This window comes from Opisthocomus hoazin, chromosome 10 (assembly GCF_030867145.1).
Source record: "Opisthocomus hoazin isolate bOpiHoa1 chromosome 10, bOpiHoa1.hap1, whole genome shotgun sequence".
Taxonomy (NCBI): Eukaryota; Metazoa; Chordata; class Aves; order Opisthocomiformes; family Opisthocomidae; genus Opisthocomus; species Opisthocomus hoazin.
The window spans coordinates 33,073,815-33,098,682 of NC_134423.1; the positions used below are offsets into that span (position 1 = coordinate 33,073,815).

Here is a 24,868-nt window from a genome sequence, read left to right on the forward strand (position 1 = left end):
ATACTACAAGTACTGAAGGTGTCCTTAGTACTGCTCCCCATGCCTTCCCTTCCATATAGGAACAGCATTTCCATCTCTTCCCTTGGATTTACAGTGACCTTTAATGCCAAAGTACATTTTGGTGCCATGTACAGAAAACAGTCTCCTGGGAAGTAAGAAAGACGTCAGTCTCCTCATGAGGAAGATGGGATTCAGGCAAGGCTTCCCATACACTTGGGTGACTTCTCTAATTGCTCTGAAAAGGATAAAGGCAAGCAATGCTACTGCAATTTCCTTTTCCTTTGGTATGTTTTGAAGCCAGCTTCTGCATTTTCTATGGAGTCTAATCCAGTAGGTCTGTTCTGAGAGAACAACTGTCAGGTCAGACTCCTCGGGCAAGGTGAGGGGCGGACAAAAGCAGTTTATAAATGTCTGTGGGCTTTTGGATGGGAGACTGATGTCTGCCTGCTCAGCCTTGTCAAAGCGGAGGCATTTTGGATATGCACAGAAAAGGTTGTTCGGGATTAAGGAGGAGCTTAGCCTAACCTCGGATTCGGGCTGCTGCACACACACCCCACCAATGTTGTCTAGCTCTATTTTACCATCTATAGACAGAGGATAATTGGTCCAGGTATTTCAGGAGGGGTGGTAATTGTATGTAAGATACTCAACTAATATGGGAGTCAGTCAGGTGACTAGAAGTAGATATTGGTCCTCAAAGTCTCAGACTACTGGATATTCTTAGCAGTCAGTCTGAATTTTCTCTGCTTTATTCTACAGGCACCCACGAGAAAACCCATTCCATAACATGAAGGTTCTCTTGGTGTCAGACCAGCAGCAGAACTTCCTGGATCTGTGGTCTGAAATCCTCATGATGGGGGGAGCAGCATCTGTTAAACAGCATTACTCAAATGCTCACAACAAAGGTACTCATTGGCCAGTTTCTTAGGCCTAGTCTTTGGGAGTCCCATGCCACCATGGTGTCTTGTATGGTTTAAAATCATTTAGGATGGCTTACAAGGTTGTCTACAAGCATAAAGGAAGGCAAAGTGCAGACACTAGCTCTCTGCTTGAACGTAATCTAGAAGATTACATCTAGAAGACCTGCTGCCTTCCAGAGAAGGAGATGCTGCAGAAATTTAGGACACGAGCTGTCAGCCTATGTTGAAAGGGAGCAATTTAGGCAAGAGTTGCTCCTGGACCTTCTGTAGGCTACTAAAATTGTGCTTACTTGTCCTTCTGAACTCAGCTGTCTCTCTGTATGGATGTAGGCCCTAGTACTCACAGCTTGAGGTCAGGATTCATGGTTATCTAGCCCTGCTTGTAATGTTGGCTACTGGTTCTCTGTTAATTTCTATTTGGACTAGAGGGAATCCTTCGCTTGGAAGGTGCAGTGTTGCTGTAGAGCCTCTTGACTTCTACAAAGAGAATTCACTGGCTAGGAATGAGAGGACATGGAAGAGAGGTTCACAGTGGTGAAACACACTGATCTGCTGTAGAGAAGATCCTTTTTCTTTTTTTACCTGACAGATGCCTGTCTTTCCTACTGTGCAGATATTGCTTTGGGTGTCTATGACGTGGTGGTGACTGACTTTTCCTGCCCAGCTGCTGTCTTGAAGTGTGCAGAAGCTTTACGACTGCCTGTTGTCTCACAAGAGTGGGTGATCCAGAGTCTTATTGCTGGGGAGAGAGTAGGTTACAAGCAGCATCCAAAATACAAACATGACTATGTCCCCCACTAAACTAAAACTTTGCCCTGCTGTCCCATTGTTGTGCAGACCGTGTTTTAATCAGGTTTTAAATGTTTGTGTAATTGGACAGTGTGCATGGATTACTGTATATAGTTTTATCTGCTGGACTTTTATGATGAAATAAATGTTCAATCTCTTGTGGTAGCTGCTGGGACTCTTCATTTATCTAAACTTATTACAGGGCTGTGTCTCCAGAGGTGGGCAGGAAGAAATGCTTACGTTTCTCCGAGCTGAATAGCACTAATATTCTGCTTTTCAGCAAAGCCTGACCTTGACACAAAGTCAACTATAAAGGAAGGAAAAGGTTTTCTCAACTGGCAGCCTGTATTTACACAAAGTTCAGGGCGGCAGCACCAGCACTACTGTTTGTTGGAAGAATAGCACATTGTGTACTTTGCTGTTATTTTCCATTAATTTCATCAGTATGTTGCTGAAGTGACTGGTAAGTATTTCTAGTGCAAAGTGCCATTTTGTTTTGGCTACCTCTCTTTTTTTTTTCCTGTTGTGACTATATAGTTATTAACCTGCCTTAGTGTAGACTGGCACTACCTAAGCAGACATACAGACACAGGGACCTAGGACATCTAAACTGCTGGGAGACTGAGGTGCATAGAGTATGTAAGTGCTGTGTGTCTTTGTTTAAATGGGAGTACGTAATGGGGTAAATCATCTGCTTCTGAGCTGCCGCATTTGCAGCTGGGGACTTTATCTTAACAGTCAGCTGGCATAAAGGAAAAAGCTGAGTTCAACAGCTCTTCACTCTTAACAATGCTATAGGCTAGAGGCATACCCAAGCCCCTGTCCAGCCTCACACAGTCTTTAGTCCCCTGCTTCAAAAGCATAAGTTCTTCTTGATGCATATTTTTTCCCCCATCATTTCCTAGCTCAGGCACCTTCTGACTGTTGGTCTGTAAATCCCACATCAAACGTCAACACCCTTCCTCCGGTTTTCAAGCTTTTTTCTGTGGCCACAGGATTTTAAACTTTGCATCGGGCACAGTCTTACCACAAACAGCTGTAGTACGTTGAAGATGCCAGGCCTTATACTTGCTGTCTGTTGCTGCTGTGTCTGTGAGTGAGCAGAGAAGATTTTTCTCCAAGGACATGCAACCTTCTCAAGAGCTACAGCTTCGGATACTGTGAAAATAACAACCCTTTGAGGGGAAGGCTGGTTTCCTGGCAGCCTTTGTGTTCAAACTGGGAAACCTGACCCTACACCCCAGTGACAGATGGGAGGGCTCTCTTCTGCCACTCATTCAAATGGACTTACGGCAAGATGGTCTGTTTGTTATCGCAAGGCTAGGAAATCTTAGTAACATGCAAGAAGTTCCTGCCAGATACTGCTTTTCACTGAAATAGGATACTGTGCCACTCTAGTCTCTTTGCACTTAGGTGCAGACATTGATAATATTCCACGTAATTGCATGACAAGACGGATTTATTTTGGTTCAGTAGGATAGTCACTAGTAGCATGCTAAATAGTCTTGAATGAAAACAGTACATTTAGAACTAGCATCCTAGTTAAGTTTCCCTGTAGTTACAGTTTCAGCACACTTTCCTGCCAGCAGAAGTAAGCTTTGTACTTTGAATAGGGCAAAGCTCCTACTCTGTCTTGGTGTGTGTAATTTTAGCACAAAATATATATGAAGTTTTATAGAGAAAGCATGTGACATCACTAGTGGCTCCTTTACTGATATGCTAGAACAGTGTAAGAAGAGATTCTTGAAATATGTTCATTCTTCCCCCTTACCTCAAACTGCTATTGTAGTTGTTCAGTTTACCTGGAGATATGTATTTGATTAGCAGACATTGTGTACTGTAGATCAGTTTACTGCACAAATGGAGCTTATGAATACAGACAAAACTTTAAGGCTCATAGTCCAGCTGAAGAGTCAAGACATCAAAATTTTTCCTTTTTCACTTTCTGAAGAGGCACAGACTGCCTCCCTATAAGCATTTGTTAGTATATGCAGGGCTGCAGAAAGCATGTTTTACCTAGTTCAGAAAAAAAGGAGTAGCTTGCTGCAGTCACTGGGTAGCCCCACATAAGTGGCGCTTCCTGCCAATTCCTTCTGAAACAGTGGTTCACCAGGCAAAAGCCAGCTGCAGAGTTGAGTGCAAACTCTCCTAGAGCACCAGTCTCCACTGCTTGACACGTTGTTAGTCACAGCCTGAAGAGAAGATCTTAGTGCTTAAACCCCAAAACTGCAAGAGAAGGGTACACTATTAATTACATGTTGAAAGGAACTCCCTTTATCAATACTCATCAGCAATTTTCAGCCAAAAAGAGCTAGCTAGTGCAACTTCATGACAAAACAAACTTGACGGACAGTAAGCATACGAAAACTAACAGTTTAACTCATGCTGGTTTGTTACTCTTCTGTCACAGTATTTAGCAACGCTTTGCGCCTAATAATTTTGGCTTACACAATGAAAACTACTTATGATCAGTGGCTGGAAAGCTGCCCAGCGGAAAAGGACCTTGGGGTGTCGGTTGACAGCTGGCTGAACATGAGCCAGCAGTGTGCCCAGGTGGGCAAGGCAGCCAACGGCATCCTGGCTTGTACCAGGAACAGTGTGGCCAGCGGGACCAGGGCAGGGGATTGTGCCCCTGTGCTCAGCACTGGTGAGGCCGCACCTCGAGTGCTGTGCTCAGTTCTGGGCCCCTCACTACAAGAAGGACATTGAGTTGCTGGAGCGTGTCCAGAGAAGAGCAACGAGGCTGGTGAGGGGTCTAGAGAACAAGTCTTACGAGGAGCGACTGAAGGAACTGGGGCTGTTTAGTCTGGAGAAGAGGAGGCTGAGGGGGCACCTTATTGCTCTCTGCAACTACCTGAAAGGAGGTTGTAGTGAGGCAGGTGTTGGCCTCTTCTTCCAAGTAACTAGCGATAGGACGAGAGGCAACAGCCTCAAGTTGCATCAGGGGAGGTTTAGATTGGATATTAGGGAAAAAAATCTTTACTGAGAGCGGTCAGGCATTGGAACAGGCTGCCCAGGAAAGCGGTTGATTCCCCATCCCTGGAGGTGTTAAAAAAAAGGTGCAGATATTGCACTTCAGGATATAGTTTAGTAGGTATGGTGGTGTTAGGGCAACGGTTGGACTCAATGATCTTAGAGGTTTTTTCCAACCTATGATTCAGGTCACTTTGTACTTCAAGTACCTCAGGATAATGCTTCAAGCAACACTGAAGATATTCCTACCTGCCCAAGGTTCCTCCAGCCTGGGTGTAGTATTTGTTGTAATCCAAGCGTAGCAGCAGTTGAGCTAAGTCAGAGTTTATCTGATGGTTGCGAACACTAGAGAGAATCTTGAAGAGAAGTGATGACTGACGACTGAATCCCTGCAAATTAGAGGAAGTCACTTCTGGGCACTCTCAAGAGAGAAAGCAAGCAAGCAAGCCTTTCATCTCTGTTCCTGCCTAAACAATCCTTTAACAGCTTGAACAAAAGAATCACTGCAAGAGAAGTGATGCTTGTGGTCCAGTATAAGGTAAGCTGTTAGCCACAAGAATTATTAGGTCTTAGGTATTAAAAAGGAGGGGTAGACGCACAGGCTGATATCCACCTCCTTTCTATTCCAATAGGGTAATTTCTGCATATCTGCCCATTCCTCTTCTCTGTGCACACAGAATTTTCAACTTGGGAACAGGTAATTAATTAAAATCATTGCAAGAACTCATATAGGAGGTCTCAGCCCAAACTCACTCCTGTTCTACAGCTGTTGAAGCCAAGATGACTGCTTAGACAAGTATCTGCATGGGAGAAGAACAGGTCCATATAAACACAGATTCACCTTCACCAGAATACTGAGTTGTGCAGCTCCCCGTTCATCTAATGGGCCCAGATTCTGACTGACCAGAGAACAAAAACTGTGGCAAAGATCCAGAATTTCATTTAAGCAGTGGAAAACCTGCATGGGATAAAAAGTACAAGACAGCAGTTTAGACAGAGTTCAAATCCAGAGAAGCCTGTTCTTTGTACCTGAAAAGTTGCAGCATTCATAATTGAGATGTTGCTGATACCATCTTTTTCAATCAATAAGGAAGATGTTAAAGCACCTGTGGTATTTTTGTAAGGTTTTCTAGGGAAAAGGGACTTAAGTGTTATGCTGCATCTTTCCCTGCCACCCCCAGCCTTTTGCAGACATTACTGGAGAATCAGCAACTGGCATGAGCCATCCACATAGACGCAGACGTTGAACACTGGCTTCCCTATCCAGCCGGCAGGCCACCACTGCAGCTTCGGGATTGAGAAGGAAGACTAAAGAACAGCAAGAGCTGTGGTTCAAGGCTTTGGTTTCACTGTTCACAAAACTTGGAATTTCTTCTGTACTAGTCTGTCAAGGGAACTTGCATTCAAGAGTGTTAAGAAAGCCCAAATGCCTCACAGACATAACTACTGGAACACTTAAAAGTTCCAGACTGGATAATTAGTATTCTGCCAGCTTTATGCTACAGCCTCATAGACTAAGCAAAATAATGAAACAGACAAGACATGCGGTATCACTGTGTTTCACTGATACCAACCATCTTCAGGAATGTTTTTGTGAGGCTAGGTGCCTCATGAAAATACTGTCAACACTAGCATATTTTTTGACTAAAACAACAATAAAAACACCCTTGAAATCCACTCCAGAACATCTCAACTATTTTTCTCCTCTAAAGTATAACTAAGAGAGGGATTTTTTTCCTCATCTAATGCATTTCAGCATGAGCCCCTCACAGTTCCCAACACTATGCTAATTAGTACTTCTTTAATAAAATAGCCTGTGAGAAAAATGTAGCAACCAAATTTAAATTAATAAGGTTAACTGAACACTGGAATAATCTTGATTTTAAATTGCCAGGAATGCAGCATTCACACTCACCAACTGTAAATTAAGTGATCTTAATTCAATTATCTGTTCTAGTTTATACATGAATTGCAGTCTGTGTTTAACAGGAAATTATCACTGATCTGTTTCAAAAGAGATGGTTTGTTACATCTGTTGAAAAAGGTGGGTTTCTTAGGGTAGTTGGAGAATTTATAGAAAAAGGTGAACACAAGACCTACTTACAGGTTTTAGGAGGATGAAAGACTGAGCCAAGAGATTACTTAAGAAATGATCATGAGCCAATCGTATACTCTCAAAATCTCGTGTGGCATTTATCTGCTGCAGAAGCTGTGAGAACTGAGATTCCAGTACATCCACCTGATGAATATGTAAAGAAATCTCATTAGTATCTTGAGGAATGGGAGTACTTCACACCAGCCAGAAGTTTTGTGTAAGAAACTTACTTTCATTATTGCTACTCTTACCTTAGAGGCTGAGGATCACCTTCTCTCTGAACAGGGAATTATATACAACAGTAGTACTTTGGGGGGGGGGAGGACACGACACACCTTTTTTGATGCCTAAGTATTATCTAAGTAGAAAGGGAAATGGTCACTTTCTTTAACTATTGGGAAAGTGTATAGCTAGCGTGTAAACAAAAGTATTTGATTGTAGTTATCTCTGAATTTTACACTGGGAGATACTATCTGGAATCTCAGGGCACAGGCCCAGCCAGATTACTCTGGAGAATCTAGAAAGCCAGGCCCCCTCAATTCAGCTGTTATGGCTATTAGCAAAATGATATGTAATTGTCACAAAATCATGCTACCAGTAACTAGTGTTTACATTTGAAAAGTCTGTTTTTTACTTCCAATGGTCAGAATATGGCTTCTTTCCATTCTTAAAAAAAAACCAAAAACCACCCAACAAAAAAACCAAAACAACAACTGTCACTTAGCTCAAACTAGAGTTCACTTAAAGGGGCAAGGGAAGAAGCCAGGATGGTATCTTAATGATGCTACTTCAGCAATGCCTATGGCTTCTCACAAATGCTTAGTAGCACTAGAGGCAAAACTCCTGCATTTCCACTAACACTCACTGATTCACAAGTCCAAAAACATAATTGTAACATTAAGTCTGGGAACTCAGAGAAAGTTCTAGACTTGTTGCAAAGGAAATTCTGATTTCCTTATGGTACAAAGAATCTGAACCCTGAAAGGCAGTACGTCAGTGCTCCTGCATGAATTTCTGCCAGTTCCTGGTTAACTGATACAGTTTACCTTTTTCTACAGTCCTGACCTGCAGATAATACTGAAGATTGTCCACAAGGAAAGCCATGTGATCCCTCAAACGCCACTTGATGGCATCGGTTCTGTTAGATTTCAGGTGTTTACGTTGCATCTGGAGAGCCCAACAGTGCTGTAGCTCAGCCTGGACTCGTCGCACACTCAGCAGGTATTTGAACACAACATTGTACCTACAGTCAAAAAATACAAAATTTTATGAGATTAAAATCTTCCTTGGCTGCAGGGAGAAAATAACTGGAGAAAAATAACAATGCGAGATTGGAAAAAGGAGGCGGCGGCCTGCCAATAGACAGGGTAGGTCAGGTGATGGCCCATCTCAGAGTAACAGATTTGTGCTTGCACTGGTTACTGACCTAAAAAAAACAAAGTTAATTTCACCGTAAGGAGGGAAGAGCTGACAATGTTTTGTCAAAATAGCACTGTTCATAAAATAGTGCAGATCTTTCAGCAACTTGCAGGTCTTAACATCATTACAAGAACCCCCAATATGAATAAGTGGAAAGAGCCATTTTAAGGTTCAAGGAGCAAGCTAAAGTATTACAGCTTTCTAAAGTACTCCCGTCCTCTCCATACAGAGGAAAAAAACCCCAACACGTTAGTGAGTGCCTGAGGTTGAGGAACCTATAGATGAATATACAAAGACCATACCTAGTACTTACTTCTCCAGAACAGCAGGAGTAAAGAGAATGTGCAATGGCCATTGAACTTTGTAAGAAAGGCCCAGAGTTGCCCATCCAGATGCTGGGGCTTCACGTGGAGATAACTCCCGGGAAGGCCCTTCACGAGTCTGAGAAGTATCTGGAAACAAATGAGGTGCTGAATGAAGTCGTCTTCTCAGTTAAGACAACCATGACAAGGAAGAAAAGGGGAAAGAACAGAATAAAAAGAGCCAAAGTAGGCTAGGCCATCACACAGGGCTGCAAAGGGAACAAAGTTAGTATTTCTTTAACTTCAGAGAAGGGTAATAGGACTTTAAAACAAGGTCATCATCTCCTCTCTTAACTCACTACTAAAAATGCAAGTAGATACCTTTGTGCTCCTTTCCATGATACTCAATGGTTAAGTGAAGCAGAGGAAGAAGGTTGTCATCATCTAACAGTACCTTATGAGCAGACTGCTGAAATGCAACGTTGACATCTGACAATGAGAGAGCACAGATATCAACACAAGATGATGCAGCTAGTGCTGATTTTGCATCTATTAATTATTTATGCTCAGCCGTAAAAGACAATTCTGACATGGTATTTCCACTGATTTTCATTTCATTCCAGTTTCAAATATGAAGAGAAACCTGCCACCTGAAAGTTTATGAGATCCTAATTTTCACCCACCTCTGCAAGACATTCTAAGTCGCATGCGTTGTTCTTTCAGAAACAATGACAACATCTAGAGGATAAGACAGAACTCTTGTGTACTGGACGTGGCTAACCATTCTCCTGCTATATCACAGTGAGAACAGTTTGGTAAGTGCATAAGCAACACTCACCATGTTCAGTTACAGCCGTAGGTGGTGTTTTTAACATGTGCTGTGCAGTGTCAATGAAGGCCTGAAATAGCTCACCTCTTCCCAAAAGATAAAAGTCTTTTATAATCTGTGGAGATAATTTTTTTTATATAAGCATATCAAAAACTGAGCAGAAATGTTAAGCATCCTAGCTGATAACGTCAATTTTCATTACTGCTTGAACAACTTCGGCCATTTCAAATCGCAGCTGGAGAGCTATGACTTTCATCCAGTACCCAAAAAGTCTATGCTGCCTTTGCTTCAAGACGCAAACCACAAAACCACATCCACGTAAATCTGTCTCTGACCAAGTTTTATCACTCTGTGCTCATTCTTGAGACCTGGAAAATGAAAACAGCTTTACCTAAAAAAAGAAAGGGCAGAATCTGAGACAGTAAACTGTTTAGCGGGAGAGAGCCATTACAAAAGTAAGAAAAAAAATTTAAGCTGCTTTAGCAAAAACAAACTAGCCGTTATATTACCTTCAGTTGTCCTAGTAAATCCGATTCCTCCACCATCAGTTTCCAAAGATGCTAGTGAGGAAACAAAAAACAAACAAAACAAAACAAACTTCCCCTCAGGTTTACCTAAACCCATTCAGTGAAAACAGCAGCTGTCTTAAAATATGTGATGCATAGAAAAAAGCACCTATATAAAATGCTATATAAAGCACATGACAATACACTAAGAATCCTCTGTGTAGGCAGCCCATGCTACTAGTTACAATACTCTTGATGTATACCAGCAAGAAACTGCCCAAGAAATATGAAGACCCATGACAAAAAATAAGCAAATTCTTATGAAATCAGTTCCACCCTAGCTTTGTTCTCACTTCTCTAACCTCTGCATCTTCTCAGGTTGCCCCCCACCCCAAATTAAAAAAAGATTAAAAATTGGCAAAGCAAAGATGTTGTCCAGTGAGACACCATCTATTATGCTGAAAGCGTGATGACAAGTTCTGAAGTCGTTGCAAGTGAAACAAAAAACAACACACCCCACCCCAAAAAAACCCACACCACCCTTCTTTTACCCATGAAAGTGAGTAGTATTTGTTAATATCCTTTTGTCATTAGAAGCTGGGGTAACGTGAAGCTCTGAGCCCCATAAGAACATGAAGGCTACCTGCAGTGTTAACGTGCTTGTTCAGTCACTGATTCTGAAGAGCCCCATTCTTCTCGCACTCATTCACAAAACTGGAAAGTTCCTCAGCCTGTATAGTAGTTATCCTTCCTAGGATCCTTACCTCAGCAACAGTGCTCCGTATCCAGTCAACCACTGATTCAAAGTCCACCAAACTAAAGAGCGGTTGCTGCTTGAGTCGATGTAGCTCTGCTGCAAAAGTGTCCTCCTGGTTTTTTAGGATGGAGCCTGTGCAGCAGTGAGAAAAGTGTTTTGGACAGTAAAAAAAGGAATACGATTTCGAGAAGTGCAGACTCCTTCCAGCACAGTGGGGCAGAAAAGTTGTCCAGGCAGCACCATCTCAGGTCTAGCAAGGAATGTGAGGTTGAGGAGGCCTCAAAGTCCAAGTACCAAGGTACAAGATTACTATTGCAACTAGTTACCGTATACACACTGAACACGGCAGTGCTGTGGTATCAGTAAAAACCCAAAGTATTTTCTGTGTAAATGATAGCCACTAACAGCCCTTTTCCTATGACTGAGCTGGATCTCTGAACTCACAATTTTTCTGCCACATTAACCAGTTGGTTTGGTTCTCCACCTACCCCCCACCCCTTTCAAATCTATCCTACTGCTTGAACGTGTGGATTTTGTAACCAACTAAGCTAGAAGACCAATTTCTTTTCACCTCGCTTCTCCTAAGGCAAGAAAACAGTCCAATTTAATTGGTCTTTTGTTCTCTGCAATGTCGCTCAGGTCGTTTGAGTACTTTTGCATAGATACCTCAAGATAAAGCCTCCCCAGTTGGTGTAGGAATATATTTCCAAAACCATCTCCAATGTAAACTTCTCAGGCTCCCAAAGAGAACCATCAGCTGGAGTTGTCTCTCTTGCTGTCTTAAAGGCTCCATCTTGATCACTTGCCTTCCACAGCAACTTTTGGGACCACCTTGCTATGAAACTATTATGTTTGTGGATGCGTTTTAATCCTATGACACCATTCCGCAACATACACACTCAGAGCAGGATGTGCCCTTTTGTCTGCACCCTTCAGGGACAGGGATGCAAAATGAAAATAAAACAACCTTTGCAATTGCTTCATTTGTCCAGAGCAAATCACATGGTGACTCGTGGCTGGAAACTTGGAGATTATGTTTGGAAAGTGTTATTATTTACTCATCCTGTTCTTATACTGCTCCCTTGGAATCAATCAGGAGCAGAACACTGGGACCATTGCTCTGTCCTGGCACAACCATCCATATGTTGTGAAGAATATCAGCCAAGAGTCAGTGACTGTTGAGAAATTCGTTAATACAGCATTTTGGAAGATACTTGTCAGTCCCTCATAACTGAGCAGAGGCGGCAAGAAAGATTTTCCTTACCTTTTCTGGTCAGGTTAACATTTTGATTCTCAAACATCTGTACTGATTCTCCCACAAAGAGGATTTTCTCAGCAACACGCACAGGAATGTATGAAGGCAGCATTTCTACTCGCAGAGAAAACTGTTTTAGAGATGGAGCTAACATGTTCTCCTCCTCAATCAAGCGCTGTCAGAGACCCCGGGGAAAAAAAAAATCAAGAAAAAAAAGCGTGAGAAAACCAGATAGAAAAGGTGTATAAAGGGAGGTGTGTATAAGAGAGGAGGAATCCAAGTACATTGGAAGTAAGCAGAAAGGTAGCAAACCCGATTTGCATCATTTAAGTAAGCCTGCAAACTTCTTTATAGTTCTGGTATGCTAGCAGATCTCCCTGGAGAAGATGTTGCTTTCCTCAGAGAAGGAAGCAGAAGTGGGAAAAGGAGAAGCTAAACCTTTGTGGAATAGCAGCAAATTGGATCTCCGAAAGGATAATGGTACATCAGCAATTTTTGTTGCAACTGCACTACATTAGTTTTTTTGCAGCCATAACAATGTTAATTAGCATTACCAGAATAACCCTCCCCTACATCCATTCCTATATGTTTTAACACTGCTAGAACACTTGTGATACAGGCCAAATGTAAACACCTCCACTAGTGAGCAAATTGGTAAAAGATCTGAAGGCTTGCTAGCATAAATTAGGCAATTTTCTCAGTTCCTGTGAAAGCTGTTTAAAACAATACAGTAAGTTATTCACTTTCTTCTGAATGTAAAGAACTCCAAGTACAGAGGCAAGATTTTCCTTCAGAGAAGCAATACTGATCATTTCATTTGGCTTTCTTGTTATGGGAGAATTAGGTTCATTAGCCCATAATCCAAAAAACACCATGCTAACAAATTTTTGAGAACTTCTGCCATCTACAGAATTCTTCTTTTTAATAGGAGAGTTCAGTACAAGTTTGCATACTGACGTTAACAGCTTGGGAATTATTTTCTTAAGATTCTTCTGACACCTTTAGATGAGGAAATACCCAGGTATTTTATCGGTCTATCCCATCAACACTGAGGATTTCTTATTTTACTCTCTGACTGAAGAATTGCCAACACTGTTAGTCAGTAATACTGAACAAGAGAGTTAAGTATCATCTTCTTAATGTCTACATTTTCCACCATAGATCTAGAAGACTTACCAATTTTCACATTCTTCCTATATCCGATATAGTGAAATAATAGATTTTTCACCAACTGCCTTTTAAAGTTTTCCCTTCTTATTGCCTGTGAGTCAGTCTGTCCTCAGCAGAGACTTTTTGTACAGGGCCCTTAATTAGTATGCAACAGAGGGTGTTTTGGGGGTGAATCTTCGATGTGTTCACAGCCAAGTTGCATGCAGCACACTAACACCATGGGTGCCCCTGAAATATTTTCTCACAGCAAACTAGAGCATGAATTTACAGAGTTGCAGTTGCTCCTCACTGGTTCCTGATGCAAACACTATTCATATGCACAAAGTGTGGAAGATTACTCCATCGAGAAAGCTGCTTTGCACAAGGGCACTCTAATGGTATGCCATCTACATGAGGAGTTACCTCATTTCACCAATATACTGGCAGGCTGCTCCCTGGCTTAACTTAGCACTGTAGACCTGTTCTTAGCAGCTTCTTGACTCTCACACAGCACATTTTTCCCCTGTAATGCCAGTAGCATTACCCTGTTAGGTAACATTTGCACAACAAACGGTTGTGCAAGAAAGGCACCCGACCCAGCTGTCAACCATAAGGAATCAGAAAAGAGTCAGCTGAGCAGGGTGAGTACAGCAGTTCCAATTGCTTGATGCCAGCGTCTACACAGATTCCATCCACAGGGCTTTCTGCCCTGAGATTATCCAACCGTGCCAAACAATATGTCTCTGTACTTTATGCCTAGTTGCAACCTATTACAATATTCTGTTGATTTGCCACCCTGCCAGGTCTCAGCATATGTCCAGTCTAGCATAGCTCGCACTGAAGCAGAAGACAATGTATTTCTTCTTTAGTTCCCTAAGGACTGAAGGATGCCAAGCTACGACTTGTAGTCTTACCAGGTCCTGCAGTTCTCGTAGCTGTTTTCCTGTAAGTCCCCCAATTCCTAGGTCATCGTCATCTTCTTCGGGTTGGCTAGGGACATTCCCAGAAGAGGGGCCCTGTTTGATAAAGAACTCTTCATGCTGGTCTAGTAGCAATCCATGCAACATCCAGGCAGAGAGCTGCTTATACATGACTCCATGACACACAGCCAGAATCCTGAGGTCAAGAGAAACAGACAGTGGGGCCTTTGCACGCAGTAATCAAAACCTCATTGTACATTATTCTGGAAAGTCCAGTTAGCCAGGCCATATGGCAAGTGCTAAATAGCTAATGTGGAATTTTATATTTTTTTTTTTAAACAGAGAAAGATGGACTGATCATTTGCAAAACTAAACTAACGTATATTCTGAATATGTGGCTTCTCCACAGCAATCTGCTAGTATACCAGAAGTATAAATAAGTTTGCAGTGGCTTCCCAGTCATGCTGTTTCTACTCAATTGCCACTTCAGTATGAACACAAATTATCTTTGAAGTGGTCTGACTTTCTCCCCAAGGACACAGAACGCTAGCAACGCTCACTCGGTCACATTTATGCTTCTGAAGCATCAAAAAACAGTAACAGGCCTACCATATGCAAAACAGTTCATACAGACCTCAAAAGAAGAAAAAACATAGGGTCTGAAGTTTCCTCAGCCCTAAGTCCAAAGTATGGAAATTCATGCCATAAGCCTGCTTTAGACAAATAATGGGCACCGTGACAGTTTTTCGTGCATGCTACTCCTATTTTTACAGCATGCAAGCCTGTTTTGCACATACTGTTTTCACAAGCAGGATAAACACTTTGACACCAACTCCAGTTAGTACAGAAGAATGAAGTAATAGCTTTACTGTATCTACATACTTTTCAAGAGCACTGCGAACAGGAGGCAACCCCCCACAGCTATGTTTGTGGACTGTCTCCAGTATCTGACATCCATGAATCTGCAGAAAGAAAACACGGTTAGACTAGATCTGTTACTGGGATCTGTACTCACCTTTTCAGACATTTAAACACTGCACTTTCAGCTAACAAGAAAATGCCTTAGCAATCTGCACAAGCCTTACAGAAAGAAAGATGCAACATACTCCACGTAGTGAAGAAAGAGGCCTTCTACGTGTGGCTCTACACCCAAGCTTCTCTCAAAAATTTCCCTTAACAAAAAGTAAGCATCTCTGGATTCTGAAAACGTTAGCTTCTGCCTTTTTTTTTTTTTTTCAAGTGACAGCGGGAGAAAAGAGAGTCAGAAAAGAAGAAATTCCAACCAGCAGCATCTCGTACTATGGAATGTATTGCAACTATAAAATGCAAATCATCAAAGATCATACTGATAATGAAAAAGTCAAATCCAGTGTAAACAGATTTGTGAAACAGTTATTCAAGTCACAGTAGTACTAGGAATAGGGCACCCATTACTGAAACCACATACTTTCCTAGTATTAAAGTTCTGAGATAGGGACAGAAAGAACTTTATCAGCTTTAGCTAATAAAGCTAAGTTAGAGGAAACTTGTTAAGATAAATTAGCTACAATTTTCCTGTACCTTCTGAGTCTTGATCTGTTCCACCATGACCATCACAGATGGGAAGAGTAACTGAAACTGTGGAACAAGGAGCAAAATACTGAATTAGGTTGCTGTGCAAGGGAGAGGGAAAAACTACACTTGGGTAAGTGTGGACAGCAGCCAATTACAATAATTTAATGAAACTATTGTCTGCTTTTCCCCGCAAATTAGAAACATGTCACTTATTCAGTGACATGAAAATCATTGGGAAGAATGTCCTCCCTCCACTGGACCAAGATGCCTGAAGTTACTATATTCCAGCTGCAGTTCAGCTAAGCACGGCAGTGAGGAATATGCGAGTGTCAAGATGGAAGACCTAAGCTTTGTGTCAAAGTGCAAGGCAGCCTCTGAGCATGATTACGGGACTACAAATGTAGAGGCATTAAAAAGAAATGGCGTGACATGACAAACTAACCCCTATTTATGCCACCCACTTTCTTATTAGACTCAAGGAGTGATAAGAGTAACCAAAGAGCACTACCTGTTTATTAACATGACATACCTGGTCCAAGGAATAATTAACATGTGAGATGGAAAGATGTGGGTCGGCCAAAAACTATAAGAACAACAAAACAATTAATGAAAATTAAAATAAGGTATGGATAAGTTGAAAAGCACGTTTGGGTCTATATTCCAAACCTTTAGTTCCCACAAGTTTTTTTTCCCCCCCAGATATCTTTGGGCTGTGTCCCATTTTAGGCTGTAACTTTTAATGAAACCACTGGATGGTGACAGTACTCAAGATATGACAACTGCTGTTCTAGCAGAGATTAATCAAAACCTTTACAACCGAAAACAGACGTCACAATAGTCTGAGACAGCACTGGGCTCTGAGGCAGATGGGGCACTTACTGAATTGAAGGTAGAAGCGACTTAATACTTAGTAGAATGGAGAGTCATTTACAATGGCACCTCACAGGAATAATTTGGAAGACATATCCCTGATGTGGAAAGGAAAATATCTTGTCCCCTGTTTAGTTACTGCTACTTAGCATATTAATTACAGAAATTACAACTTTCCACTATCTGTCAGCAGCAGGACAGTGTCCTGTTCCAAGTCTCTCTCCTTTACCTCTTGTTCTAGGTCAAGTAATGCCTGTCGATACGGCTGCAGCACGGAATCAAGACCTGTGCAGAAGGCTCGCAAATAAATCCCATGTAATCCACTCAGGTTTTGCTGAGATGGATGATGGTCCTGAAACAAAACAATAAAATCTACATCAGCTCCCCAGTGCAGGTCTAAAGAGTCATGGAGTTTCTGTGCGGCATTAGATCAGCAGCCAGTGGTCCAAACATGTCGAAGTGCACCTCAGCCCACCAGAAAGCGCTCAGAAAAAACTCCAGAAGTTTATCACAAGGAGAGTTACTTGAGCAGTTACATTTAGCTCTTCTGTGGACACGTGCTGGGAACCACTGGTAACTGCAGTGCTTCTTTGTGCTTGCACATGCCTCTTGGATCTCGAAGCTCCTCACGGAGTACGAGCAGGACTCACTGCAATGCAGGGACAAGCATCCCGTACAGTTCCCGAATTCTGGCCGGTCTGCAGTGACCAGACACCACTGCAGTGCGCTTCCCCAAGAATGAGATGTTACATTTGGTCCACCCGCCGCCGTTCCGCGCCCTCCCGACCTGCATCGCACAGAGCGCCCTGGAGATCTGCTCGGGGAAGCGCATGGGTCTGCGCCAGCCCGGGTAGGCGCCGCGGCACAGCCGGGCACCGGCAGCTGGGCCGGACCGGCACCGCCGCGCTCCGCTCGGGAAGCCGCGGAGCGGCGCGGCGGCCCCACCTGCTGCTGCACGTGCCCCGTGTACTGCTCCACGAACTCGGCGAAGCGGATGTAGTCGGTGCCGAGGCGGCAGAGCCGGTTCAGAACGCTCGTCTCGCTGGGGTGCAGGAACGGCAGCTCCTGAGACACCTGAGAGGGGAAACAGCGGTGAGAGCGGTGAGGGCGGGGCGGCGGGGGCCGGGCGGGCGAGGCCGTACCTGCAGGCCGCCGCGCTTGCTCCAGGTGAAGGCCGCGCCCGGGTACCCGCTCAGCGCCAGCAGCAGCTCGTGGATCATCCTGCTGCCCGCTGTCGCGCGGCCTGCTGGGAAGCGCGCAAGGGCCGCCGGGAAGGGTGACTAGCGCTCCCCCCGTGGGCGCGGCGGGCGGCGGCTCGCCGGGCGGGGAGCGGAGCGGGGCAGGGCCGGGCCGAGCCGGGCCGTGCGCGGCCGCCCAGAGCGCACCCGGGCCATGCGGGGCGGCCCGGGGCCGGGCCCTGGCCGCGGCCGCTCCTGGGGCTCTTGCTGCAGGAGGACGGTTGAGGAACGTGGGTGGCTGTGAGGGCAGGTGCTACTCCGGAAGGGCCTTTCCAAGACAGCAGCAAATCCACAGCCTCCTAGGCTGATTTTTGGGTTTGGTGTACCTTACCAAGTTTCTTTATCGGTTTCTCATATTACCTGTCCGTGTTTTATCACTGCCAGTTTTACCTTTCTCATTTTATTACATACTGCTTTCCTTCACTTTCTCTCTTAACCCAGGTGTTATTTTAATCAAAACCGCCTACTTTCAAAATGATGGAGTTATCTAATAAACTGGTGTTTAGCAATCTCCTTTTCATTTTCCTATTTTTGACAGTTTTTTCCTCCATGTGCATTTTTACTCTTCATACAGAATAAACCAGTGTTAAGTATCATATAACATGTCTGTTAACTGTCTATTTTAAACGTGTATTTGGTTTATGATCAGCTTGTCACAATGAGGTCTGAAATGCAGAAAGAACAGCTTCTGTTAACGTTCTTACAGGGAGGAACAAGTCCCTGGTACATTGCCTCGTTTTCTCAAGACTTTTTTTCTTTTAATACGGTCTTTCTGACATGCAAGTCTTTGCTGTCTGTAGCTATTTTTACGTGTAACTTCAGAGCCCCAGCAGTATTGTTCTATCATGTATCAGTATAATAAAACTATCCTCTTTATATTGGCAAAGCTTCTGTTGTCCAAATACTGAAGACTGAGGAGTTTGTCTAGGCGTTCGTTGCTCAGCATTGACATAAATATCACAGTATACAATCAGGCCAGGAAAGCTATGTGCCATTCCTGCTTTTAGGAAGCTGTATTTGAGGTTTAGCACTGTTGGCTTCAGTCTTACAGTGCTGAAATTAGTGGCAGTCCTTCCCTTCTTCATAGAAGACTTTGGTTCAGTCCCATGCTGCTGACCAAAGGTTCTGTGCTAACAAGTGGGCTTTGATTAATGCTGAGTTTAAATAGTATTTTCAGTAGATTATTAAGCTAAGCATGCTATAGATAGCTTATAGGTAGTTAAACATGTAGTGATGGGTCAATAATTGACCAAAAAATGTTTAGTCCATACAGACTAAATACATAATTTAGTGGTATTCTTTGTACAATACTATTAATGTAATGCTTTTATTAACATAAATACATACTACATATTTGATTTGTTAGAGAAATCTTGAATCTAAATACAGTCATCTTCTGCAGTCAGAAGCTAAGCTTACAGCAGCATTCCTTCACCAAAAGTGGAAAATCGCAAGAGTCTTCCCTGAGAACACCGCAGGAGTAAATGGTGTAAAATTTATTAGAGCAGAAGGAACTTCACTTTATTGAAGGCGGGGGATGTGAAGGGAGCTAATTTTTGTGGACGGCAGAGAATTGTTGGAAGTGAATCATGCTAGGGATAAGATTATAATTAAGCATGAAAGCAATTTAAATAGAGATACGGTGGCTTTCTCATCATTGAAGTCCTTGGATGGTGAAAGTCATGGATTTGATGCAAACGGAGTGGCTGGTATGTGGACAGCATTGCAGCATTGGTCAGACTAGATGTCTCATTGTGTCTTTGCTTTACAATCTGTAAATCTAGCTCATCCCCACTCACTTGCTTCCAGCTAAGTATTGTGGTCTGCTCAGGACTTAAATTACTTTATTGATTCCCCAAGTGTCTTTTTAGGTAGCCTACATGAGAACAAATAGAGAAGAAACTAAACAGTGTTACAAAGCGCATAGAAAGACAGGTGGTATGTACCACAGAAAAAATGAATCTTGACTTACCCAATTTTTTTGTTGTTTTGTTCTGTTTTTCAGGTAGCTGTGGGGCTTCCTTGGACCTTACTTAGTCCTTGAAGAGAAACTACCTGGTGTCTGGGAACAACTGCATGGCTTTCCAGTTCAAGAAGCCTGTTTGCCAGTAGAGAGCTTGCCCGTGTTGCACTGTCACAAGGTGGGAAGAAGAGGGTTTTATCATGGGCATTCAGAGTGGGGAGACTGCTAACTTGCCTCCAAACAGTAAGGACTCCTCTCCTATTCCAGCAGCCTGCTGCTGTGCCCTAGCACCAGCATGACTATCAGCAGAACTGGGCAGGATGTAGGCTCTGTGCTTGGCTGTCACTTGCTCTCAGTGTTCCGTGGGGAGTCCCGCAGATAGTGTGCGTGCAGGGCTGTATCCCAGGCAGCTGCTGGGCCATTTGAAGCGAGGTCAGGATGCAGAAGCAGAGTCTGGAAGCAAAGGGGATTGAGGACACCCATGCTGAAAGCCAGACTTCCCTTTCTCCTGCCTGGCTTGTCTGGTGAAGTGGGAGCATGTGGCAGGCTGTGTTCTGTTGCCCTGAACGTGCAGCTGCTTCCCTTGCAGTTTCTCCAGAGCTTCATGCAAAGTTCCCCGCTGCAAACATGGGCAGATCAGGGCCGGGACCGAGAGTGCAGTTGCGAACTGGCAGTGTGGGGGTGTTTGCATGTACTTTTGCATTTCTTTCTTTTGAGACCAGGTCAGTAACTTGTCTCATTTGACCACTATGATTTTGATCTGATGCTGGGTAATTAGAGAAGACAGCAAAAATGAATAGGGATCTGAGCCTTATTACAGACACAGAGGATAAGAGTTAAACTTATCCAGGGTAAATGGGGGTCTAAAGGGAAAGGTCATGATTGGCTGTACATAATTGAAGTACAAAAAATAGTATTAAGAAAAAAATTATTAATAAGGATGAGATGGATCATCAGAACGAAGGATGCTAAGGTGTGGAGTGGCGATAGGCATATCTTATTGCAGCTGTCTGAGAGTTTCATGCTATGGAGAGAATAAGTGATGTCTTGGAATTCTTAGTGCTAAATGGGACCTCGAGCAGATCCTACTCCATCTTCAGGCTTTGTTTTGCTAGAAATGAGGATACATGTGAACGATTATTCAGTGGAAGGTTGTTTGAATATGCTGTTATTCCCCAATCTTTTTTGGACTGCAAGACTAATACTTTGGAAAGGCAGGTGTGATAAGTGTATATCCTATTTGGAGGAGGATTTAAGAGGTTAGAGATTCCTTATGTTTCAGTGGTAGCCTTCGGCCAGGTTATCTTTAAGTGACTATAGAATCACAGCTTCAGAATCTTCAGGTGTTCTAAACATATTTTTTTATTCAGCACCATTCACAGAAATAATCTTTCTTGTACAGGAAGTGCCCCAAAATACCTGCAAAAGAACAGGTAACAGTAGTTTAAATAAAGGACTGAATTTTGGAGCTCTTGTTTCCCCTAGGAAGCCTAGTGATTAGGCCAAGTACTTAAAGAAATTTTTTTTACAGAATTGACCGCTCTAATTTGGCAACTAGAGGAAAAATAGGTACCTCTGTAATGCCATTTTGTAAGGCTATCTGACTAGTGCCTATTTAACATTAAAAAACAAAAAAAAAAAGACAAGAAACAGGAGGGGTAATAAATTAAACACATAGATACACAAACCCTAACAAACAACAGTTAGCAGAGACAGTAACAAAGACCAGAAACCTTAAATCAGGGGAGCTATTACAGGAACCACTGAAATACAACCTTGAAGAAGCTGAGCCAGATTCTTTGACGATGTGTGATAATTGTGTTTTATTTTTCGTATCAGAATGGGTCTTCTAGGAAAGAGTAAGTTTACAAGATATTTTTGAGGGAGGATTGTGGGACTGGGGAAAAATATTATGGGATTTTTAGGGGGATCAAAACCAGTTCTGCACTCCACAATTGATATATAAATATTATTTTAAATGTCTTCTAATTGTATAACAGCAAAGTGGCCACATGTGAAGTAATGCAAATAAATGTTAATAATTAAATATAACTGTTTGTTATAAAACCTTTTGTTTTGTAATTTATGTTTGACATTCACCTGTGTAGTTATTTCTGTAACTGTTGAACTATGACATGTAACCCTTTTATAATCAACAAAACTAGCTTTCACTTTGTTTCCCTTTCATACAGACCCTTTAAAAAATTATGTAAATATACTCTGTCATGGACTCACAGAATTAGTGAGATTGGAAGGGACCTCTGGAAGTCTTTAGTCCAACCTCGCTTCCTCAATGCAGGGTCAACTAGAGCGGGTCATCCAGGATTGTGTCTATTTAGGTTTGAAGTATCTCCAAGGACAGAGATTCCACAACTTCGCTGGGCAACTTGTTCCAGTGTTTGACCACTCTTGGAGTAAAAATGTCTCTTCTTATGTTTAAGTGGACTTTCATGAATTTCAGTCCATTGCCCATTGCTTCTTGTCCTGTCCTCTCTTATCTCATGTCAGATGCTCCAAGCCCTTAATCAGTTGCTCACTGCTTCACTGAACTTGTTCCATTATGTCAATGCCTGCCTTGTACTGGGGAAGCTGGAACTGGACCCAGCACTCTAGATGTGGTTCCACCAGCACTGCGAAGAGGGGAAGGATGGCCTCCCTTACCTGTGGGTGATGCTTTTCCTAACAGAGGCTGTTGGTCTACTAAATTACTTGTGCTTAAGTAGTAAGCTTGTGCCCTGGCAGCGAAATTCATGGGACTCATGAATGGGCACAGGGTGGCACCTTCAGTACTCTGTGACTCTTAAATAAGAACTAGGCAAAGCTACAGCAATGGATGAGCTTAACACGCACTGAGGGGAAGAAACTTTCAGGGCATGATTATCTCTTGTGGCAGTGCTGCTGAATGTTGCTGTTCTTGCATGCTGATGTTTTTGGGTAACATGCTTCAAATTGTGGCTGATGTTTCAGGTGAGTTACCCTGGCGTGGTCAGCAGAGCCGTTTAGGTGCAAGGCACATCCGTGTCCAGCAAGGCCCAGTTTTGCTACTGTGGAGGGCTGATGCAGCTGGGAAGCCTGGCAAGACAAGAGGGCCTATGCAAGCCTGGCCTGGCAGGGTGTGTGGAAGGGGGCTGGACTGTCACAGCTGAGCTGATCTGGCTGCACTGTGCGAGGGGGGCTGGTGGGGGGGGGCTGGGTGCGTAAGCAGGCTGCAAGGGTTGAGAGGGTAGGTATGGGGTGATGACTGAGTTGGCCTGTGCTGCGTCCCGTGCAAGAGGGCTTGGTAGAGTTTAGGTCAGAGCTTAGCTGGGTGTTGTGAATGGGGCGGACAGGAAAGCTCAGGGCTATGGGTGGGACAGGGACAAGGGCACGGCCATTCAGGCGGACCCCGAGGAGGGGCAGGGCAGGGCCTGGGGCGGGACCTGCGAGGGGCAGGGCGGGCGGGCCGGGGACTGTCGGGGCTCAGGGCTGTGGGACGGGGCCGAGCCAGGCCGGGCGCTGAGCTCGGCCGGAGGGGCAGGACAAGTTGTCGCTCCGCTTCGGTAGCGGACGAAGGTGGCGGAGGCGGCCAGGGTGCGGCCGGGGCGGGGAGTGGGAGCGAGCGCGGAACGACGGCTCCGCCTCCACCACACCCGGTGCGGCAGGAAGAGGAACAGCCGCGCCCAGCTCCCGGCCGGCCCCGGCCCAGCGCAGCGCCATGGCGGCGGAGGAGGTGGACGGACTGGCTATGTCTCGGCCCCACTATGGCTGTGAGTACTGGGGCGCCCGGGGTGCGGAGATCCGCGCGGCTGCCAAGCAACGACCCGCCCGGCGACGCCCTGCCCGGCCCATGCTGTCCGTACCTTCCAGGGGCCGCTGCTGGGAGCGGAGACCTGGGCGCCGCAGGCGCGGGAGGAGCCGCGGGGCCCTGGATCTGGGACTGGCCCGCGGGCGCGGTGGCCCCGCTGCTCTCCGCGCGGGCCCCGGGGCGCGGCCCGGCGTACCTCGCGCGCGGTGGGCGCCGTGAGGCGCGGGAGCTCGTCCAAGCTCGACGTCCCTCCCTGGGCGTTGGAGAAGAGCGCCGGGAGGAGGCGGTGGGTGGGCAGTGCGGGGGCGTCCTCTGGCTCTCCCGCCGTCGCCTCCCGCGGGCGGGCTCCGTGCCTCGCCCAAGATGTCCGCCGCGGGCGAGGGGGGGGGAGCGCGGGCGGGGGCGCTCCGGCAGGAGAAGGGCGCGCGGCGGTCCCCGCCTTCTTCCTTCCCACGTATTTCGGCGACGACGCCAGACTTACCGGGCGCGACGTGCGTGCCGGTCGGACGCCTCCACCTCCTTGCCACACGCTTGCTGTGGAGAGGGAGGCTTTAGTTCGACGCATCGGAGATACGTGCTCGCTTGTGCTACGCTTCCCCGTCAAAAATGAGCAAAGGCGGGGAAAAACGCGTTGCTGCGGGCGTGAGATGCCGTAAGCGACAGCCGGTCAGGCCGTGCGGTGCCGCCCGAGGCCGGCGGCAGCAGGTGGAGCGCCGGCGGGAGACTTGTATGCTCGACACTCGGGTCAAAGGAAGAAGGAAGGATTGAGTTGGGAAGTCGGGAGGGGTGGCAACTTCTGCTTACTGGTAGGCGTTACCCTGTGGTTTGGGACAGTTTTCAGCTCTTGTAACTTTGGGTGGGGTTGGAGTAATCAGAAGGATGCTTTTGCGGTACTCCAAACTGGTTTCTGAGAGACCCTTTGCAATTTGAACCAAGATCTTGTTTGATGCCAAGTGCTGTAGTTGACACTTCATCACTTGCATGTATTTGTTGAAGGCATTTTAACCTTTGGTTAATGAGACATTTCCTATTTGTCAAGTTGGTCTGTAAAACCTAAAAAGTGTGGGTCGTTTGGGTTTTTTTTGACATGAGAGTGTGGATGCGGTACTTAGTTGTAAGAGTAGAAAGAGCAGGCTGTAACAACAAGGCTTTAAATACACAAAATCTTGAAGATTGAGGCATATACCCTTATGTAGGTCCTCAGCTTGATCGATCTGAAGGTGGCACGCAGGTTGTGGATCTAAATGATTCCCTCCCAGATGAGGATTGTGAATAGCATTTCTCTACTTTTTTAGAGGTGGACTATGAAGATACACAGGGGATTATATGATGTGGATATATATTGTTTTCCCTCCTTAATCTTTGACTACCAAAATTGGAGCATAGATGGAGGGACATGTGGTCACTGATGTGCTTTGAGGAAGAGAAAGGCAAAGCTAGAAGAAAATAAGAAGATGAAGGACTGTTTCTAAGAAATTGGAAGGCAGAAAAAGTTGGAACACAGTCAAATTGAGAAATCAGAAGGAGGGAAGATAGCAAGTTTAT

General features: G+C 44.6%; 3 protein-coding genes across 13 annotated transcripts in view; 2 read left to right on the forward strand and 1 right to left on the reverse strand.

The window, feature by feature from the left end:
- Nucleotides 1–1,874, forward strand: part of TP53BP1 (tumor protein p53 binding protein 1) — a 34,305-nt gene extending 32,431 nt beyond the window's left edge. For 8 of the 10 annotated variants that reach the window (XM_075431358.1, XM_075431361.1, XM_075431359.1 and 5 more), the window contains 2 exons: nucleotides 760–905; nucleotides 1,510–1,874. In XM_075431358.1, the coding sequence (XP_075287473.1) occupies nucleotides 760–905; nucleotides 1,510–1,721 (358 nt within the window). In that variant the 3' untranslated portion in view covers nucleotides 1,722–1,874. The remainder of the gene's footprint in view (nucleotides 1–759; nucleotides 906–1,509) is intronic. The other 2 variants (XM_075431354.1, XM_075431357.1) reach the window with 1 other exon arrangement.
- Nucleotides 1,875–3,157: 1,283 nt separating this feature from the next.
- Nucleotides 3,158–23,903, reverse strand: TUBGCP4 (tubulin gamma complex component 4). Of its 2 annotated transcripts, none has more exons than XM_075432185.1 (18): nucleotides 23,805–23,903; nucleotides 17,284–17,412; nucleotides 16,568–16,690; nucleotides 15,998–16,051; nucleotides 15,475–15,531; nucleotides 14,797–14,876; nucleotides 13,909–14,110; nucleotides 11,855–12,020; nucleotides 10,598–10,722; nucleotides 9,837–9,887; nucleotides 9,337–9,442; nucleotides 8,880–8,987; nucleotides 8,510–8,648; nucleotides 7,843–8,020; nucleotides 6,787–6,921; nucleotides 5,524–5,640; nucleotides 4,932–5,071; nucleotides 3,158–3,935 (listed from the first exon to the last, which is right to left on the reverse strand). In XM_075432185.1, the coding sequence occupies exons 1-18, from the start codon at nucleotides 23,886–23,888 to the stop codon at nucleotides 3,923–3,925; spliced, it is 2,007 nt and encodes a 668-aa protein (XP_075288300.1). In that variant the 5' UTR covers nucleotides 23,889–23,903; the 3' UTR covers nucleotides 3,158–3,922. The 2 variants fall into 2 exon arrangements, with proteins under 2 accessions (XP_075288300.1, XP_075288301.1); XM_075432186.1 differs by lacking the exon at nucleotides 23,805–23,903 and adding an exon at nucleotides 17,481–17,576.
- IQGAP1 (IQ motif containing GTPase activating protein 1) overlaps nucleotides 23,008–24,868 on the forward strand; it is a 77,172-nt gene continuing 75,311 nt past the window's right edge. Inside the window, exon 1 of the mRNA XM_075432183.1 lies at nucleotides 23,008–23,285. Coding sequence (XP_075288298.1) covers nucleotides 23,234–23,285 — 52 coding nt within the window. The 5' untranslated portion in view covers nucleotides 23,008–23,233. The remainder of the gene's footprint in view (nucleotides 23,286–24,868) is intronic.

Coding starts and splice junctions, on each gene's coding strand:
- TUBGCP4 (XM_075432185.1), bottom strand. CDS start 23,888: ATGCGTCGAACTAAAGCCTCCCTCTCCACAGCAAGCGTGTGGCAAGGA. Junction 16,691..17,283: donor CGGGGCACGTGCAGCAGCAG/GTGGGGCCGCCG, acceptor GTTTTGTTTCAG/GACCATCATCCATCTCAGCA. Junction 6,922..7,842: donor ATCTTCAGTATTATCTGCAG/GTCAGGACTGTA, acceptor CATATTCATCAG/GTGGATGTACTGGAATCTCA.